This window comes from Schizophyllum commune, assembly GCF_000143185.2.
Source record: "Schizophyllum commune H4-8 unplaced genomic scaffold SCHCOscaffold_9, whole genome shotgun sequence".
Taxonomy (NCBI): Eukaryota; Fungi; Basidiomycota; class Agaricomycetes; order Agaricales; family Schizophyllaceae; genus Schizophyllum; species Schizophyllum commune.
Window position 1 is genome coordinate 751,059 of NW_026089546.1, and position 16,867 is coordinate 767,925.

General features: G+C 58.3%; 10 protein-coding genes across 10 annotated transcripts; 5 read left to right on the forward strand and 5 right to left on the reverse strand.

The window, feature by feature from the left end:
• Positions 1-5: 5 nt before the first annotated feature.
• Positions 6-1,109, forward strand: SCHCODRAFT_02362868 (DJ-1). Its single transcript, XM_050342478.1, has 6 exons — positions 6-114; positions 170-329; positions 382-511; positions 573-653; positions 710-761; positions 829-1,109. The coding sequence occupies exons 1-6, from the start codon at positions 65-67 to the stop codon at positions 944-946; spliced, it is 591 nt and encodes a 196-aa protein (XP_050198765.1). The 5' UTR covers positions 6-64; the 3' UTR covers positions 947-1,109.
• Positions 1,110-1,114: 5 nt separating this feature from the next.
• Positions 1,115-3,456, reverse strand: SCHCODRAFT_02510249 (uncharacterized protein; the record flags this gene model as incomplete). The annotated part of the gene is made up of 8 exons (XM_050343232.1): positions 1,115-1,860; positions 1,910-2,391; positions 2,441-2,533; positions 2,581-2,732; positions 2,782-3,101; positions 3,150-3,194; positions 3,242-3,285; positions 3,335-3,456. The coding sequence occupies 8 exons, from the start codon at positions 3,454-3,456 to the stop codon at positions 1,115-1,117; spliced, it is 2,004 nt and encodes a 667-aa protein (XP_050198766.1).
• Positions 3,457-3,712: 256 nt separating this feature from the next.
• Positions 3,713-5,048, forward strand: SCHCODRAFT_02548994 (uncharacterized protein; the record flags this gene model as incomplete). The annotated part of the gene is made up of 2 exons (XM_003029231.3): positions 3,713-4,539; positions 4,587-5,048. 2 exons carry the CDS (start codon positions 3,713-3,715, stop codon positions 5,038-5,040), a joined length of 1,281 nt encoding a protein of 426 aa, XP_003029277.1. The 3' UTR covers positions 5,041-5,048.
• Positions 5,049-5,252: 204 nt separating this feature from the next.
• Positions 5,253-6,590, reverse strand: SCHCODRAFT_02633906 (40S ribosomal protein S2). Its single transcript, XM_050345789.1, has 4 exons — positions 6,532-6,590; positions 6,267-6,413; positions 5,561-6,217; positions 5,253-5,508 (listed from the first exon to the last, which is right to left on the reverse strand). The coding sequence occupies exons 2-4, from the start codon at positions 6,400-6,402 to the stop codon at positions 5,393-5,395; spliced, it is 909 nt and encodes a 302-aa protein (XP_050198767.1). The 5' UTR covers positions 6,403-6,413; positions 6,532-6,590; the 3' UTR covers positions 5,253-5,392.
• A 67-nt stretch (positions 6,591-6,657) lies between these two features.
• On the forward strand, positions 6,658-7,515 carry SCHCODRAFT_02633907 (uncharacterized protein; the record flags this gene model as incomplete). The annotated part of the gene is made up of 1 exon (XM_050345790.1): positions 6,658-7,515. A coding segment is annotated over exon 1 (493 nt), but the record flags the coding sequence as incomplete, so codon positions are not given.
• On the forward strand, positions 7,462-7,716 carry SCHCODRAFT_02509645 (uncharacterized protein; the record flags this gene model as incomplete). The annotated part of the gene is made up of 1 exon (XM_050343219.1): positions 7,462-7,716. One exon carries the CDS (start codon positions 7,462-7,464, stop codon positions 7,714-7,716), a length of 255 nt encoding a protein of 84 aa, XP_050198769.1.
• A 1,095-nt stretch (positions 7,717-8,811) lies between these two features.
• Positions 8,812-10,911, reverse strand: SCHCODRAFT_02510346 (MFS general substrate transporter; the record flags this gene model as incomplete). The annotated part of the gene is made up of 9 exons (XM_003029636.1): positions 8,812-9,007; positions 9,059-9,401; positions 9,449-9,573; positions 9,626-9,972; positions 10,026-10,157; positions 10,213-10,316; positions 10,376-10,413; positions 10,473-10,655; positions 10,703-10,911. The coding sequence occupies 9 exons, from the start codon at positions 10,909-10,911 to the stop codon at positions 8,812-8,814; spliced, it is 1,677 nt and encodes a 558-aa protein (XP_003029682.1).
• A 1,342-nt stretch (positions 10,912-12,253) lies between these two features.
• SCHCODRAFT_02549003 (uncharacterized protein) lies at positions 12,254-14,474 on the forward strand. The gene is made up of 4 exons (XM_003029233.3): positions 12,254-12,393; positions 12,446-12,903; positions 12,966-13,185; positions 13,239-14,474. Exons 1-4 carry the CDS (start codon positions 12,286-12,288, stop codon positions 14,256-14,258), a joined length of 1,806 nt encoding a protein of 601 aa, XP_003029279.1. The 5' UTR covers positions 12,254-12,285; the 3' UTR covers positions 14,259-14,474.
• A 192-nt stretch (positions 14,475-14,666) lies between these two features.
• On the reverse strand, positions 14,667-16,069 carry SCHCODRAFT_02633918 (uncharacterized protein). Its single transcript, XM_003029637.3, has 5 exons — positions 15,994-16,069; positions 15,523-15,945; positions 15,347-15,466; positions 15,018-15,242; positions 14,667-14,916 (listed from the first exon to the last, which is right to left on the reverse strand). The coding sequence occupies exons 2-5, from the start codon at positions 15,625-15,627 to the stop codon at positions 14,821-14,823; spliced, it is 546 nt and encodes a 181-aa protein (XP_003029683.1). The 5' UTR covers positions 15,628-15,945; positions 15,994-16,069; the 3' UTR covers positions 14,667-14,820.
• SCHCODRAFT_02633925 (OsmC-domain-containing protein) lies at positions 15,835-16,703 on the reverse strand. Its single transcript, XM_003029638.2, has 5 exons — positions 16,579-16,703; positions 16,384-16,516; positions 16,132-16,328; positions 15,994-16,075; positions 15,835-15,945 (listed from the first exon to the last, which is right to left on the reverse strand). Exons 1-4 carry the CDS (start codon positions 16,675-16,677, stop codon positions 16,016-16,018), a joined length of 489 nt encoding a protein of 162 aa, XP_003029684.2. The 5' UTR covers positions 16,678-16,703; the 3' UTR covers positions 15,835-15,945; positions 15,994-16,015.
• Positions 16,704-16,867: the final 164 nt, after the last annotated feature.

Sequence of the window (16,867 nt, forward strand, 5' to 3'; positions counted from 1 at the left end):
CGTCCAGCTTCACAGTTCTCTCTGATAACTACCATCTGGCAGACCAGTCTAGCCGAAGAGAAAAATGCCTTCAGCACTAATCTTTATCGCCGATGGAACGGAAGAGATGGAATTGTAAGCGACCACAATTTATTGTCTTGCCCAGATTTACCATTAATGCCCGTTCAAGCACCATCACCTACGACACCCTTGTTCGCGCGGGCGTGAAGGTCCAGTCTGCCTTCGTTTCCGCGGATGATTCAAAATCCGTCAACCCCCCTGTAGCGAAGGGCTCTCGCGGCATTGGGATCCTGCCCGATACCTACTTCGAGCCGGGGAACTCTGGACCGGTAAGCGTTAGGTCTTTGTCCTTACCGCATGCTCGTACTAAACGCCCGTTAGGACAAGTTCGACCTGCTGGTAGTTCCCGGCGGTGCGAAGGGCGCGGAGACGATTTCGCAGAACCCGGCGGTCCAGGAGCTCATTCGCAAGTACATCGATGCGGGCAAGTACGTCGGAATGATCTGTGCAGGTGAGTGACATCGCAAGAGACCCTTGCGAGGACGGTCGTTCCGAAGCTAAACTATGTACAGGTAGCCTCGCCGCGCAGACCTCGAAGCTGCCCAAGCAGCCGCTGACGTCGCACCCGAGCGTCAAAGCTCAGCTGGAAGGCGGTAAGCCCTTCGCCTCGGCGCACCTATGTCGAGCACTCAATGAAGCCATCACGCAGACTACGAGTACTCCGAGTCCCCTGTTGTTGTGTCCGGCAAGTTGGTGACCAGGTAAGGCATGCGCTCTCATGCTGCCTCCCCTGATGTTGCCTGCGAGCTGACCGCTCCCCGCACATAGCCGCGGTCCGGGTACGGCATTCCCTTTCGCGCTGACGCTCGTCGAGCTTCTCCTGGGGAAGGACAAACGCGAGGAGGTCCGCGGCCCGATGGCTTTCCCGGCAAACACGCCATTCTGAGGCATTGGCGTCGGACGACAGCAGCGAGTGAAGAGAAAAAGCAACTTGTATCATAGTGTAAATTGCAACATACAATCCCCATCTGTTTGGGCGAATCGCCCGACGCTATCGCGCATTGATACACACCGGAAAGCCCTCGTGCCCTGACAATCCCCAGATTTGGTCACCTCATGCACTCGACGGCACCCACTCCAGCTCCTCGTCCGCCGTCGCCGTCCCACTGTAGTTCGTCTCCCCATCGCTACTCAAGGCCGCCGCCCACTCCCCCTCCTCCCTCTCCGCACCGCCCAACCGCGGGATCTTCCCGCCCCGCGCACGCAGGTAGTCAATCACCTCCCGCGCCGTGCGCCACCCCTCCGGCAGCGCCAGCACGTCCTCGCTCGCGCTCGCCGACGTGCCGTCCGCCTTGATCTCCGCGCCCTTGCTCTCTTCCACCAGACCGCCGTACGCCTTCGCGAGGTGAGCGCTCGCGCGCAACCGCTTGCTGGGCTCGCGCTCGAGCTGCTCGAACAGGCTTGCGAGCGCACGCACGGCCTCGATGCGCGCGCGCAGGACGTGGCGCATGATCCGGCGCGATGGTGGGCGGCGGGTGCGCGACTTGACCGGCGGCTCGATGTCCGTGCCGAGCTGAAGGTCGGGCGGTAGCTGGGGTGGGATGAGGGAGGATGAGGACGAGGCAGAAGCGGGAGATGTGGCGTTGCGACCCTGAGGCGCGGGGGACGTGCTGTTGCCAGGATTGGGAGAGGAGCTGGGCGATGGCGAGGGCCGGCGTGTGACCCATTCGCTGGGCTTGGGGATGGCGGGAGTGGTGTATTGGGTAAGATTGGCGAGGGGGTACTCCCACCGCTTGGGCGCCCAGACGCCAATGAGGACGCGCCAAGTCGCGATGAGCCGCTTGGCATGTTCGTAGTTATCTGCATCGTCGTCAGTAAGGTCCCAAGACAGGAAGTTCAGAGGACTCACCGTTAATCATCTGGTTGTGATACCTCGCAAATAGCGCGACCGTCACGAACGCTAGGATCGCACCCGTCCTTGTGTACAAGAACAGGGCCCACAAAAAGAAGAACGCCGTCGGGTACACTAGCAGCAGTGACAAGAAACCAAACGCAACCTTGTTCTGCGCCTGCGTCTCCTCTTCGTCCTTGACCATGCGAGCGCCAAGACGACCCATGACATACACCGGGGCATGTACGATGAGAGGGAAGAGGAAAAAGGGCAACCGCGCGAGGGAGGACAGCGAGTCACGCAGCAGGATTGCGAGGGTGTACAAGCGCGAGGGCAGCGTGGCGGATGACTTGGGGTCGAGCGTGCGGGGGAGGGGTAGTGCAGAGAGGACGGAGTTGGAGAGGCGGGTAGACTGTAGAAGGGAGTAGTACTCGAGGAGGCGGCGCTTGACTGAGACAGCATTGCCGGTAGAGTTGGGAGTAGCGAAGAGGTCGACGAGGCTGAAATGACGGTTAGCTTTCGAGCCAATGTCAAGGAATCGAGACTCACGTTTGAGAGACAGCGACAAAGTGGTCGAGGTCCAAAGCTCTCTCGCCTTCCCACATGATGTCGCGAGCCATCCTTGCAGCGTACAGTGTGTCCCTGTAGCTCGTTAGCGCAGTGTCGATGTCGCCTGCGTGCAACCTCACCAGTCGGGCGCGTTCACTGTCATCTCGAAGAGCTGCATTGCCAACTGATGGGTCACGCGCTTGACGGCCGCGCGGGATGCGCCCTCAGTGGGGGATAGGAAATGGTCCTTGTACGGGTCCATCGTGATGGGTTTTCCGAACTCGATGATGACCTGAGACACCGTCAGCCATGAGAATACCTTAGATGGAGTGTTTACGCACGCAACTCCTGTACTTAGACTTGTTCGTGTAGACTATCGCTACGGGGATGATCTTGACGTCCTCGTCGTGTCCCTTCCCCGGATTGAGTTGCCTCCACTTGCAGTACTCGAGGGAAGCCCAGGCAACACCGTCCTTGACCTGCATGATACGAGGCTCGGTGTAGCTCGTGCCTTCGGGGAAGACAGCAACAGCTTCCCCGCGCGACAATGCATCGAAAGTGCCCTTGAAAAGGACCTGACGATCTTTGGATTTGCGGTCGACGGGTATGTTGCCCGAAGAGAGGAGGATCCACTTCATGACAGGGTTTTTGAAGAGGCTTGCTGCCGAGGGGTCAGCATGTGTGGAAAAGAGACCACATAAGGACGTACCCTTGCTCCAGTAATTGAGCATGCGCTTGTAGGGGAACGTGCATGCTGCGAGGGGCGTGAGGACGCGTGCAGGGGAGGAGAGGAGGGCGTACACAAGATGACTGGGTCGAGCATCATGTTGTGATGGGTCGCAGCACTGCAGATATCTTCAGTAGTGCTCCCCAGAAGGCAGATGGGACACGCACGCAATGATAGGCCCATTTCTGGGCACGTTCTCGCTGCCAATGACGCGAACCTCGGTGAAGAACGAATGCAGCGCGAGATTTGCTATTCCGCGCAGAAAGCGATGGAGCACTTTGGAGTTCATCGCGGACTCCTGGACGGACTGGGAGGACGGCATGGTGGCAAGAGCTGAGTCGCAGCGCTGGCGAAGACGGCAGACGTCTGCATCTTGATGTCTGCGGCGTAACACCGGCAGCGCGGGCCGACACGCGGACAATCCAGTGAATATTCAATATCGAGCCTTAGCACAGGCCTCCATCGTCCCCACGAAGTCTTTCCTGCACTGCCCTGTAGGTCCTCAGCCAAGTTTCTCGGTACTCTGACGAACCTTTCCGAGGGCAATGGATTGCACGACCGTGCTCAAACGCGCTTCCTCAATCGCCAACATCCAGCTGCATCGCAGTGGCTTCAACCCTGGATCTGCAGAGAGGGATGCCATCCAAATCTCCACAACAGAGATCCATGAACGGATGCTGTCGATTGACTCTGAAATCCAAAAGCTGACTCGGCTTCGCGGACAATCGTCCAGCCAGCTCGAGCTCAACCAATCCCTCGTTGCTCCCGTGCGGCGCCTTCCCAGTGAAATCTTATCAAAGATATTCGTCTATCACGCTCGCCTCTCGCCCAGCCTCGCTGAACAAACACTCTATACAACGTGTACAGTGGCCCACGTCTGTTGCGCCTGGCGAGCCGCCGCGCGCGGAACACTGCAGCTTTGGACACCCATTTCGTCGACAGCGCCATTTCCTGGCTGCTCTATTGCCTCTGGAGACGTGTTCGAAGCCCAGCTAGAGCTATCAGGGGTGTTACCTGTACAGCTGTCGCACACTGTGCACGACGACCTCATACTCGAGCGCTTTCTCGCAGTGCTTGGCCCTCACTCCTCGCGTTGGCAGCCCGTTACTCTTCGTGGATCGTGCAATCTCCTAAGGTCGCTGCCAAAGTACTACCTACCACAACTCGAAGAAGTGTCGATTACTCTGGAGGGTCAGAATACGGACGACGTGGTCGACTTTCTATCTGGGGCAACGGTGTTGAAGCGCCTGGCTGTGGCATTCCACTGGCGCAACAACCCTGACCCATCTTTGTTCACCGAATTCCCAGACTTCGTTTCCCTACCCTCACACACCTCTCCCTTGCATTCGACGTTGTTCTGCGATTGGATGTTGTCCGTAGCGCTCTGGAGGCATGTAGCGTCACGCTGCTGTCTTTGAGCCTGTCCATGTCCGACGACCCCGATTGGAACACCGTGAGCCATTTGTCGGGGCGCCAGCGCGCCAACATGTCCGCCTTGTCCACGTTGGAAGTGGGGCAGGGCTGCTTTGAAGTCTTCGACATGATCGACGCTCCTGCTCTCGAGGAGATTGTCGTGCGCGATGTTAGGGGCCACCATCGAGCCGACCTCACGTTCCAGCTGCTTGCGAGCTTTTCTGAGCACATGGGCCATCCTGGAACCCTCCGCCGATTGACTCTTCGCAATATCGAGTGTCAGGAGTGGATGGGCAACCACGAGGATTTTCTGCACTGCATCTGGCGCTGGAGGGGCCTGAAAGAGCTGCACGTCGAAGAGCCGGCTGATTGCACTCCCATACTGGCGCCAGACGCAATCGAGTGGCTGGCGGGGGAGGCCGTAGGACCGCTGTATCTTCCGAATCTGGTGTCGTTCTGAAGACCAGGCCACGGCGGCCAGTTGAAGATGATCAAAGCTAGGGAAATATCGCAACTACGCCTGAACAACATGACTCCCAAGGTCGTTGCGCTAAGAGGGTTATACCTTGATGTAGAATACCCATGAGTTGTATACTTCGTTCTCCAGTGTGCGGACGAACATTAGCGCTCGACACACATTCCACCCTTCCCTCGTATTGAGTTGCATATGATGGGCAATCAATGGCCACTTTCGACTTCAAGGACACGCTGGACGGTGATGATTGCATGAGATGGCATAGAAAAAGATTTTATGGCACGCAGAGCATAATGTGGCCGCGCCACCGCATAAGTAAGAGCATACGTGACTACACTTAATCCCAAGTCGTCGTGGCGCCAGCATCCGCGGTCCACTGAGTGGGACCAGATGGCTCGGCAGACCAGTCCGTAGGACCGCCAGCGGCCGGCTCGGCGGACCAGTCGAGAGCACCTGCGACGGACTATGAGACGGTGTTCGCGCTCGTAATACGAAGTATACGTACCGCCCTCGCCCGCGGCGAGTGCCGGGTTGATCGCGCCAGCCTGGGGCCCGCTCGTCACCTCCCACTGAGAGAGACCCGGCTGGGCAGCCGCGGCCGCCTCCTCCTCGCCGGCAGCAGCAGCGGCCTTGGCCTGAGCCTCCTCCTGCTGCTGCTTCTCAACCTCATCAGGGTCGCGGTAGAAGAACATGTCGACCATAACGTTCCAGCCGTCGGGGGTGCGGGGGATGGTGCCGCGCAGGCGGAGGACCTCACGCGCGAGCAACCACCAGATGAGACCGATCGAGTGACGGGTCTTGTTGTTCGTCGGGATCGCGACGTCGACGAACTTGAGGGGCGCGTCGGTGTCGGCGAGCGCAATGACGGGGATGTTGACGTAGGACGCCTCACGGATCGCCTGGTGGTCAACGCGCGGGTCGGTGACGATGATCAAGCGCGGCTCCTTGAACGAGCGGGTGATGTAGTTGGTGAAAGAACCAGGGGTGAAGCGGCCCGCGATCGCCTGCGCGCCAGTGTTCGCGGCGAACTTAAGGACGGCACGGTGGCCGTACGGGCGCGCGGAAATGACACAGACATCGTTCGGGTTCTCGACGGCGGCGATGATACGCGCAGCAAAGACGAGCTTCTCCCAGGTCTTGCCAATGTTGATGACGTGGATGCCTGCTCGCTGCCTCAGCAAAATCCGAGTGTTATCGCGGGCAAGACGCACCATCAGCCCGGCGCTTCCAGACGTACGGCTCCATCTGCTTGTCGCAGTTTTTGGTGCCGATGTGGCATTGGGCAGCAAGGAGGAGCTGAATGTCCTCCTCGGTCGCGCTCAGCACAGAGGGAAGTTTTGAAGACATCTTGAGGGTTCCTGCAGAGGGGATCAGCAACCCGTCATCTAACTTGCGATGCACCAATCCATCGCATATCGCGCTCTTTTTTTCCCGTTCTTTCGCTCGACGCGTTGTACGTGCAGCAAGGCGACGTACCGTAGGCTCCTGGCGGTCCTTGATGCTGAGCTCGACGCGCTTGACGATGGACTGGCGTTGCGTTGGTCGCCCGGTACTTTTCGATCAATCTCGCACGCGTGTCACGCAGTCACAATACTGTGATTCCGTGACAGTTCAAGTTCATGTTCGCCTTCCGTCCTACTCTCATGTTCATCTTCTGCCCTGAGCGTTGAGCAAGTAGAAGGACAATATATGTTATGCGCTCCCGCTCCGTCAACACAGTTTTGTCTATGCGTCTCACTCCCCCTATGTCTCGCCGCTTTCGCCAACCTTCAAACCTTCTGGATAGCTATACCACCTCGACAAATCCTCGCTAGACGCAGCAATCTTTGTCATAGCTCATATTCCATTGATTCTCGGAGAACCCTACAACTCTGCATACCTGCATTTTCCTCGTCCCTGCTCGCCAACTTCCTCCCCCTTCTCATCCTGCGCGTCGGCGCGCCGAATTCCTTCAGTGCCCTCGTCCCTTACCATTCCTCCGAGTCTATGCGACATCTGGTCCTTCTATCTCTCTATGTCATTGTACTATACTCAGATATTCTTGAGCAGGTCCTGGCGATGTCCTTCTTTGACGTGACGGTTACCGCGAATGCGAGGTTATATACGTCGGTATTTCTAGGCGATGATCTGGGTCGTACAGGAAAGGGCGCCAATAGATTCGTCCCTACAGTTCCTGTGGTGAGGAACGAGTCCTCGAGGAGCTGGTACCTGCGGCACGGAAAATTGGGAAGGGTGTGCATACGCACAAGGCATATCCTCTGACCGCTGAGTCCCCTCACGCGCCCCAACCAAGTTACCAAGGTCAGGGTCATGAAGAGGTCTGTCTGTCGGAAGCCAACGCTGAAGACGTGGACTGCAGGGCACCTGAGGCTCGTTTCTGGCGCATGATGACCCAAATTCCCTGCCATGCTGCTCCTGTACCCTATTACCCGTGATGACCTCTCATATCTAGCCGCAGATGATCAGCCTCTCGCCGCCCTCGTCTCCCGCCTATTTTGGAAGCAGGAGAGTTCAATGCAACAGTTCACAGCCGCGAAGCTTGTGGTGCGCATTATTCACGCTTATTCAGTCCCCCTCCGAATGATCTTCCACATCATCGATGCGCTTTATACCCGCGAACACACCGCCTGTGCGAATGCGGGGGCGCGGTCGTCTACCTAGAGTCACCGACCTGGGGTGAGAGCACGCCAATACGCAGAAGCGGGGAGGAATACGGGGTGAGACGCTTATGGGGTGAGAGGATTGCGGGGTGCAGGTGGCTGAGCTCCACCCGACCTCGTCGTCTGCCCATCTCGCAGCACCCGCGCACAATGACGAACGTGTTTCTCTGTCATGACGGTAGCGCCCGTCCTGTCATGACGAGAATGCGCAGTCGCCCTCGACGCAGACATGAGGCGAGGATTTATCCCGAGGTGGAGAGGACATTCAGATCCGCCAGATATAGGATGTCGTCCATGGGGAAGTATCTGTGCGCATGGGGAACTGAATGCGTACTTGGGGCAGTATGAGAGAACATGGGGAAGTACTCAGTCTCTGCGCTGAGGTGGGAGCGAGGTCTCATGCGAAGGTTGATGTGCTCAATACCTTCCAAACATGGCAAGCGTTCAATGGCCATTCATTCCATCACTCAGCGCCTCGCTGCCTTGCCGCTAGCTATCTTCCAACCCCAAATTGACGTTGTATAAGGTCTGCTGCGGGCCGTCGCTGTATTCAATGAGGTTCATGCGGTCGTCAGAATGTGCATTGAAGACGTGTTAAATAGTCGTGCATAGGAACGTAACTATAGTACAGATAGCCCCCCGCTAGGCCGAGGGCGTACAGAAGGGTGATATACGGCTAGTAAGACAATTATGTGCAGGCGCCATAGACTGCGCGGGACCTCCAGATATCATCGCGGCGGGGAGATCCCAGCGGGCGGTAGGAGTCTAGAGGTGGTGTGTATGTCTATAGGCTGAGTGCTCGTAACGTGAATTGATTGTGTGCGTGTCGTGTAGTGAGGATAGATCGTTGAGTTGGTAGAACGGATGGATAACATAACACCCTTTTGCTTCGCGGAGGGGGTATAGAACATTACCGTGGTACAGCGTACCTCGTACAACCGCCGGTTATCTTCACATGGTGGTGTGTATATGTGGGGTTAATGTCGGTGGTGGTAGCAGAGGCGGCGCGGGATGCAGTGGCGTCTGACTTCGAGAAGGCGGTGGCAGGGAAACGCCAGCGACCTTCGGGAAGGCAGCACGAAAGAGAACGAGCGCCTCAGACGGCCTTCTCGTCGTCGATGACGTTGCCCTTCTTGCCCCGCTTCGTCGGGACGCCGGCCGTGCCCTCCTCGACACGCTCGATGTGGTCGGCGCGCGCCTTTTCGCCGACGGTGGTGATGCGGTGCTGGTGCTCCTTCCGCTCGCTTTCCAGCGTCATCGCGAACTTGGACCGTGCGCGGATTGCTGGGCCGCTGAGAGGATTGTCAATATCTCCTTCCCACCGAGAAAGGAAAATAACGCACTTGAAGTAGAAGACATAAATCGGGATAACGACCACAACACCAATGCACGCCAGGATCGTCGTCGCGTACTCGAGCGGCTTGCCTGGGATGTTATTGTACATGGGCACGGAGTACATCGCGGCAATGCCAGCGAGGAAGTCACGCGCGAAGCCGTTGCCACCCGTCGCAGAGGCGGAGTAGGGGCCGTAGGCGGCTACCATGTAGTCGATCGTCGCCATGTAGATCGCGTAGTTGGCGATACCGATGAGCGAAGAGAACAGGAGAGGGGCGATCCAGTGCACGCGCGGCGGGCCCAAACTCGTCCAAGCGAAGCCGAAGAGACCGATGGGCTCGAGGGGAGCAGCTATGGAGGAGTCAGAACGGCAAAGGAAAGGAGACCGAAAGACGTACTCCACAAGAGCCAGTACAACCGCGACTCAGGAGCGAGGGCATCAGGGTCGTTCTTGCGCGCCTTCATGTCCTTGCGGATGAAGGGAATGAAGGAGAAGTACGCAAGGAAGTAGCCGATCATGATACTGGGAGCCAGTCAGTCGGCAAAGACTATACATCTCGAAGACAAAAACTCACGGAATGAAGGCCAAACCCTTGGTGATGTCGTTGAAGCCCCACTGGTCGAACACCGGCGAGTAGGACTCGAGGAACGTGAAGATGAGAGCGTCACTAAATCCGGAGAGAAGCGACAGCCAGAGCACAATGGGCTCGCGGATGAACATGACGAAGGGACGCGTCCATGTCAGGATGATGTTGCGCGGCGTGAGCTCGCTACCGTGTATTTCGGCCGTGCTGTAGAGCATGACCTCGCCCTCCTTCCGTCTCCGCTTGGCTTCACGGGTCACGAGGACGGACGAGCGCGTCTCAGGAACCCAGAAGTGCGCGAATTGAACCACACCACCACAGATGAGTTGGATCCAGAACTGCGACAGGCGTTAGCAAGGTGCTTATATGCGAGCCACGAATAAGGACTTACGTTCCAGTGCCAGTTGCAGTAGGTTGAGATGAAACCACCGATAATGGGACCGACCGCAGAGCCACCGACGGACGAGAGAACGATGAACGCGACCGCATACTGCTGGTTGTGCTGTTCCCACATGTCCGCGACCTGGTGATCATCGGTGAGCGGGGGCAATAGACTAATGATTGATCGGCCAACATACCATTCCGAGGGTGACTGATCCTCCTGCAGAGGAGAGACCGCCAAGGAATCGACATACGACGATCGTGCCGAAATTGGGCGCGAGTGCGCACGGGATCTGCCAGACTGAGGGGAGGGCTTGGCGTCAGCGGACATAAGAAATTATCGAGGCGGGGGCAACGCACTGTTGACGAGTAGTAACGAGGCCTGGAGGATGGGCCAGCTATAGGGTCCGCTGTCAGCCCGATCCGGTCACAATAGACGGTGCCTTGGCACACTTACCGGCCGAGCTCCTCGCTCCAGGGCGCCCACAGCTCGCAGCCAAACGCGTATGCGACGAGAAAGATCATCTGGCCGACGCGAGCAGCCTGCTCGGAGATGTTGAACTCCTCCGACAGCCGCCCGACGGCGTTGGCGTAGAGGGATGCGTTGAGGTTCATGGATACTTGGACGGCAAAGATCACACTGGGGGAGGTGAGTAAATCGCCGGCGAGGAAAGGCGGGGAACGTACCAGAGGATGCCCCACTTCTTGAAGGGCGACCAGGTGTATCCTAACTTGTCCCAGACATCTTCATCCTTGAGCTCGATCTTCCCGTCTGGGCGGGGCTTGGCGTAGCTGACGGACTTGGGTGCGACGAGGCCGGTGTCGTCCTCGCCGTCGGAGTGCTTTGAGCCGGTCTCTGGGGTCTCGAACGCGGCTTGCTTCTTGTCGTCCGCCATGTCGTCTGCAGGGTCCGGTTGGGGGAGGAGGGGGAGTGCGCCGATTTGTGACTTTTAAGGAAAAGCTGGCGCCCCCATCTGACGTCAGCGGATTTCCAATCCCGACTCTGTCTGCGGGAGAGTGCGAATTGATGCTGCTCTGATGGGATGATTGCCGGCCTGGGCCCCCCGGAACTCGTCGTCTCGACTGCCCGCCATCTGCCCCATCTGCCCCGCTGTCCCATGTTCTTTTCTGTCCGCCTGCTAGAAGCGGGCTCCCCTCGCGCACAGAACGCACAGATGACACCGATATGTGCACGCCGCCCGTCCACGGGGCGCTCATCTCCCCTTCATCCCACCTCGACGCTCTCAAGCCTCGGATCAGCTCGCTCGCTGATATCGGCCCCAGTCGGCATGCCCCGTGTCAAACGCACCGCGCGTACGCTGGACCCGAGCCCCGGCGCTCACCCCACCTGCGCCGTGGGGCGCGTTGCCGTAACAGTGCGGCGCCCCAGCCGGGGCAGGACGCAGAAGTCCTCAGAAGCCGCAGAAGATTCCCGCCCTGCGCTGGCTCCGCGACCACCTGCTGCCAGGAACGTCGCGCTCATCCATTGGCCGACCTCACGGTTTGAGTGTCAAGTTTAAGCCGCACGGCACATATGCTTGTGTTGAAGCGAGCGGAGAGCCGTGCTGCAGGGAGGCGAACTTGAACTTCTAGCTACGCCGAGGGCGTAAAATTGCAGGCAGCTCATCTGGGTTCGATCGTACTCAACGAGGATTCAGTAAGCAGTACAATCCGACCTTTTCGTATCACGCCGCCATCTACGTGCCGTAGCATGATACGAATCCCAGAAAAAGCTCGTACGAAAGCTGGGGGAGCGTAAGGAGAGATTTGAGCGGGGAAGGGCGGGGTGGCAGAGCGATTTCCCCTCGCCCACCTCGCCTGTTGTGGAGGCCTTTCATCTTCAGGAACAGAGGTACATTTTGCCTCCGGTCGATCGGATACTGCCCCGTCCGTTAGCGGATTTAACGGTCCATAAACCCTTCCATCCCGAGCCAACCTCCGAAAATCAGACTTTCCATCGAGACGGAGATAGCGCGGAGGCAACAACGCGACGGAGGGCTAACCGTGAAGTGGAAGTTCGGTGAGGAAAATGCTTACTGGTATGGGGGACGTTGTCTGCTACAACTTTGAAGCCAAAATTTGCGTCCTTCGGTATCTTTTCCGTCGGGTTAAGGGTCTAGACGTGAGCACGTTGAGGAGAGGTTGCCTTTTCCATGTTGTCCGAGAGATCGATCACGTGAAGGTTCAACTTGATTGCTGATCGTCGGATCTGACGTCAAACACCAAACATCAGCAAAGCCCGCCGCCATTGTTCTCTGCACCCTCAACTCATGTCACTCATTGACCTCGACGACGATGTGGTCCTCAAGATATTCTCCTTCCTCCAAATCCCAGAAATCCTCGCACTACGCCAGGTAATGTTCTTGGCACGGAAGGTCGTAAGCTGGCGCACATGCACAATTCACTGATTCCCCATCCTCCCCCGCACAGACGTGCCGAAGGTTTTACCTCGCTAGTTGCCTGCGGATAGTCTGGACCGACTTCTGCATTTCTGAAATCCTCACACCTGGCTACCCATTCCCCGATGTCTCCCTCGAAAACCTCCCCCCGCACGACCTAGAGCACCTAGTGCGCCGCGCGCACGGCCTGGCGACGCGCTGGCGCACCAACACTTTCAATCCTCGCATGATCGGCAGCGTTCAGATGGGCACGGGTACCGCGCCCTCCGCCGTCCGCTTTCTCCCCGGCTATGACGGCCGCTGGCTGCTCACCATCTCGAAGGGCATATGGTCGATCGCGACACTCTGGCGCGTCGACGCGCGCACGGGCTTGCGCAAGGCGTGCGAATGGTCCCCGCGACGCGCGTTGATCGACGGCTTTGCGGTGAATAGGAAGCCCGGATGCGCATACGCGGCCGTGGCGCTGTCGCTGAGGTTTCAACAAGACGAGTCCGTACGCGATTTTCTTACAATGCGCGCGTGCAGATGGCTGAGTGCGCGTGTTTTTTCAGCCGTCAGGTTGTGCAATTGTTGAGACTGAGTGAGGAGGGCGAAGATGCGCGTCTGGAGGAAGTACTGGCTGACCCGCTTGAGACTAACTTCAGGCCGACATTGCTTGATGGAGACATCCTCGCTTTAAGCGACGATCTTACATCGACAATCATACTCAACTGGAAGCTGGGTGTATACGCTACACTCGAGCAGCCACACGAGGAAGATAGCTTGTTGACGGTGCGTGTTTCTTCCCGAACCAGGTTGCAGATCACTGAGTTGGTTTCCAATAGCACGACAACGGTGTACTGGTCGAACTCGCAAGACGTAGTATTCTAGTCGTCCGAGCACGCTCTATCCACCTCTTTCCAGCCCCTGAGCTTCGTCCCCGCGACAAAGAACCTCTCACGTACCGGCCATACGCCAGTCATTCCTTTGGCTGGGTAGACGGTGTCGCCGTACAAACCTTCCGCCGCCGCGGCGTGACAGCTCACCCACTCTCCATCCTCATTCGCTCCGAATGCGACGATCCCTGGACGACGGACGCCCATGGACTGGATCTCTACACGATATCGCCTAACCCTGCCGCCGCAGAGTCAGACGACGAAGGAGGCGACTACTCTGTAACATACCCCACGGCACCATACCCCGGATCTGCGTCCGCGCGACTGGCTTCGCCTACCCCAAGCGCGCCCGCTCAAAACCCTGCAACTCAAGGCGCGACCCAATCGCCTGACACCGAATTACCTCTAGCCGAATCACCTCCCGCCGAACCACCTTCCTCCCAATCACCCACTTCGCCCACCCAAACCATCGCTCCCCACTCAGCGCCCCGCATCCCCGCCGTGCACAACTACCCCGCGCGCCCGCCCTCACCCGCACCCTTCCTCTTCCCGCCCGTCCACACCGAGCGCTTCCACTCCTCGCGGGGCGCGCTGCGCTGCACGGACCTCGTCATGGGCCCGTGCGGGACCGCGGTGTGGGTGCAGCCGCCGGACTACGCGAGCGCGGGGCTGATGTTTGGGAACGACGACGGGCGGTCGATGCAGAATAACGTGCCGTCGCTGAATTCGCATGAGGCGATGATGGCGGGCGCATTTGAGGGGCCGCTGAGGGGGGAGGGGTGGGAGGATGGGGATGGGATGAAGGGGGGTATGGGGTTGCCGGGGGTGGAGGGGACGCCTCTGACGCGACACGGAAGGGTGCTGTTGCAGAACCCATCGAATGATTGGACGTCGTTGGATTATGATGAGGTGTTGGGAAGAATTGCTTTCGGATCCAGTGGAGGGTATGTGAAGGTGGTACAATTGTAGCATAGCATATCAACTAAGATCATATTGCTCCATGGACAATCGCAGGGCCGACATATGGTCGAGGAGGGAGGTAGTGCTGAATTCTCCGAGATTATGAGTACATGTCAGTAAGTAGAGTTCAGCACAGGATGGGTGCGGGTGCGCTGCAGATCGTACTGACGTCGATGGTCGTCCTCGCCACCCCGCAGTCCTCCCACCCCATAGCCCTTGTCTCACCCCACGTTCGGTGACTTTAGGAAGGTGGGCGCGTAGCGCGTTCGCTGGGAAGTATGTTCGCGGACATAGAGCGCGCCACTCGCATCGATGATGTCGAACATCATTCGGAGGCAACTCATAACGCGTGGATAACGCGCGCCGCCAACGAGCTTCGCGGTTATGAACTCTCTTGCATCCTAAACAGGCCGAAGGCGCTAGTAGGCGAAGGTATTCCAGATAGATAATCTGCGGCTAGATAGTAGAGATCACTATAGATAGTAGGGTACAGGGACAGCCATCCAGTCCATGGTAAGGTACTTGGGGTATACAGCGCCGACAGTGAGTCTCCGAGGCGCCTTACTAACATTCACTCCGAGGCTTCAGCTTCACCTTCCGAAGGCGTTGCTCTCTTCATGACCTTGACCTCGATGCCTTCGGTCAGGGCGCGCGTGAAGGGGCATAACTGTCCAAATAATCAGCAAACGTCCCGCCCGCACGCCATCTGCCAAAAAGCCCCAACGAAACAAGACTATCTCGTACACAGCAGTGCAAGCTCTGACTCACCTCCCGCGCCGCGAGTATCAGCTCGTCATCCTCCACGTTCTCCACCACGATACTCGTCGAGAGGCCGAACCCCTCGCGCCCTTTCTCCGGGTGGCCCAGGAACGCCGCCGCGTGCACCCTCGCATTCGCGGTAATGCCGTTCTTGCCCTGCTTGCTGGCGGCCAGGTTCATCGCGTCGAGGAAGGACGTCGACAGGGCCATCGCCAGGAGCTGCTCGGGGGTTTGCTGGGGGTGATGTCAGCGCTGGAGGCACCGGTGGAGAGGCAGGTGTCAGGTGTCGCGTCGGTGGCGGAGGGTCGGTAAGGGACGAGGGGAGGGACTGCACGCACCCCATTCCCCTTGCCGCCAATGGTCTTCGGGCGGGCGAACTTGAGCTCGAGAGGCTGGTCGGTGAGCGACTTCGCGGTGCCTGCGCGTCCAGGCTGATCGGCTACTGCAGATGAAAGGTACTGAGAAGAGGAAGTTGCTGTCAGATGATGGAGAAGACATGGCTGCGAACACGCACCAGGACATTAGGTGATAGAGTTACGATTCCTCTCGACTTAGGCGCCCGCGCAGATGCAAGTAGGGAGCGGGAGAGGGTCTGACGGAGCGCAAGCCTCGATAGCATGGTTGTGTTGCGTGGCTGAGTGTAGCAGTCAAGAAAGTGGAAAGGTGGCGTGGGGTACACGTTTGCCCTTTAAAGCACTCGCAAGCCAGTAGACTATGAAGGCTTTCTGTCGTCATAAGCCCCGGTCGCAGCGAGTACTGTTCGTATCATGACGAAGCCGAGCACACCGCCGACCGTAAAGTCCGTGTATCGTGATGGAGGGATGGACGAGGGCAACGAGCAAGCGCCCACAACGTTAGCCGTGACGTCAGGATGTAATCTTGCCTTGTTTGGGGGTCCGAAATTCAGGCAGAGGATACGGAGGAACACGAAGATATGCTGATGCGCATAGTCATAGAGGTACAACATGGTAATACAGAAGCTTACTGCTCAGGTGGTATAACTCTTCTCATGCCTTGGATACGTTCACGACGACACCCTCAGAGAGCGCACGGCTGTAGGGACACATCTAAAGCAAAGTGAGTTAGCCCGCCACCACTCCAATGGGATTGCAAAGCGCCCCACCTCATGCGCTGCCTTGATCAGGGCATCGTCCGCACCCGAGACCTTCAGATCCACGGCTAGCCCGAACCCGGGCTTGTCGCTGGGCTCGCCGATCGAGACATCGACGGCGACGGACGCGTTCTTGATGGCGTCCGTCTTCCCCTGCTGGCGTGCAACAGCACCAAGCGCGGACAGGAAGCACGCCGCGTAGCCCATACCTGGACGCGTACGTCTCAGCCAAGCAGATCGAAAGACTCCGCGGATGTTACGCACCAAAGAGCTGCTCCGGGTTCGCACCGTCGCCCGCGCCGCCGAGCTCCTTCGGCATTGCCAGCTTCAGGCTAAGGTCACCGGACTTGACCTGTCCATTACGCCCCGCTCCGGTAGCAAGGGAGGACGCCGTGTACTGCGCGCAAGCGACGCGCGTTAGTCACGATCTGCTATTGCGGGACAGACACCGTCGCGCACCTTGACGCTTTTCAACGTCACCAGCGACCTGCAGAAGGTCCTGGGGATCGTGAGAGCGACGGGAGAGCGCAATATCGTGCGCGCTGCCAACGACTGCATGGGTAATGGCGGGAGGGAAAGAGTCCAAGCTTCCGCGCTTTTCTATGTCGGAGATTGCCAATGATGTCAGTCGATTCACCGCCATCGCTCGCAGCAGACCAGGAGCCTTCACATGTCTTCGCGCCTGTCCAGAGTATTACAGCTCCAAAGGCTTAGCTGTTCATTCTGTAGAAGTACACTATGAGGTATG

What these genes read in the sequence shown, in the direction of transcription:
- SCHCODRAFT_02362868 (XM_050342478.1), top strand. Translation starts at nt 65, where the DNA reads ATGCCTTCAGCACTAATCTTTATCGCCGATGGAACGGAAGAGATGGAA. An exon ending in CAAAGCTCAGCTGGAAGGCG is followed by an intron (nt 654 to 709) that starts GTAAGCCCTTCG and finishes GCCATCACGCAG; the next exon opens with ACTACGAGTACTCCGAGTCC. An exon ending in TCCGGCAAGTTGGTGACCAG is followed by an intron (nt 762 to 828) that starts GTAAGGCATGCG and finishes CCCCGCACATAG; the next exon opens with CCGCGGTCCGGGTACGGCAT.
- SCHCODRAFT_02633906 (XM_050345789.1), bottom strand. Translation starts at nt 6,402, where the DNA reads ATGTCTTCAAAACTTCCCTCTGTGCTGAGCGCGACCGAGGAGGACATT. An exon ending in CTGGAAGCGCCGGGCTGATG is followed by an intron (nt 6,218 to 6,266) that starts GTGCGTCTTGCC and finishes GGCAGCGAGCAG; the next exon opens with GCATCCACGTCATCAACATT. An exon ending in ACTCGCCGCGGGCGAGGGCG is followed by an intron (nt 5,509 to 5,560) that starts GTACGTATACTT and finishes AGTCCGTCGCAG; the next exon opens with GTGCTCTCGACTGGTCCGCC.
- SCHCODRAFT_02549003 (XM_003029233.3), top strand. Translation starts at nt 12,286, where the DNA reads ATGTCACTCATTGACCTCGACGACGATGTGGTCCTCAAGATATTCTCC. An exon ending in CTGAGGTTTCAACAAGACGA is followed by an intron (nt 12,904 to 12,965) that starts GTCCGTACGCGA and finishes GTGTTTTTTCAG; the next exon opens with CCGTCAGGTTGTGCAATTGT. An exon ending in AGGAAGATAGCTTGTTGACG is followed by an intron (nt 13,186 to 13,238) that starts GTGCGTGTTTCT and finishes GGTTTCCAATAG; the next exon opens with CACGACAACGGTGTACTGGT.
- SCHCODRAFT_02633918 (XM_003029637.3), bottom strand. Translation starts at nt 15,627, where the DNA reads ATGCTATCGAGGCTTGCGCTCCGTCAGACCCTCTCCCGCTCCCTACTT. An exon ending in TTGGCGGCAAGGGGAATGGG is followed by an intron (nt 15,243 to 15,346) that starts GTGCGTGCAGTC and finishes CATCACCCCCAG; the next exon opens with CAAACCCCCGAGCAGCTCCT. An exon ending in TGATACTCGCGGCGCGGGAG is followed by an intron (nt 14,917 to 15,017) that starts GTGAGTCAGAGC and finishes TTATTTGGACAG; the next exon opens with TTATGCCCCTTCACGCGCGC.
- SCHCODRAFT_02633925 (XM_003029638.2), bottom strand. Translation starts at nt 16,677, where the DNA reads ATGCAGTCGTTGGCAGCGCGCACGATATTGCGCTCTCCCGTCGCTCTC. An exon ending in GAACCCGGAGCAGCTCTTTG is followed by an intron (nt 16,329 to 16,383) that starts GTGCGTAACATC and finishes GTACGCGTCCAG; the next exon opens with GTATGGGCTACGCGGCGTGC. An exon ending in TGATCAAGGCAGCGCATGAG is followed by an intron (nt 16,076 to 16,131) that starts GTGGGGCGCTTT and finishes ACTTTGCTTTAG; the next exon opens with ATGTGTCCCTACAGCCGTGC.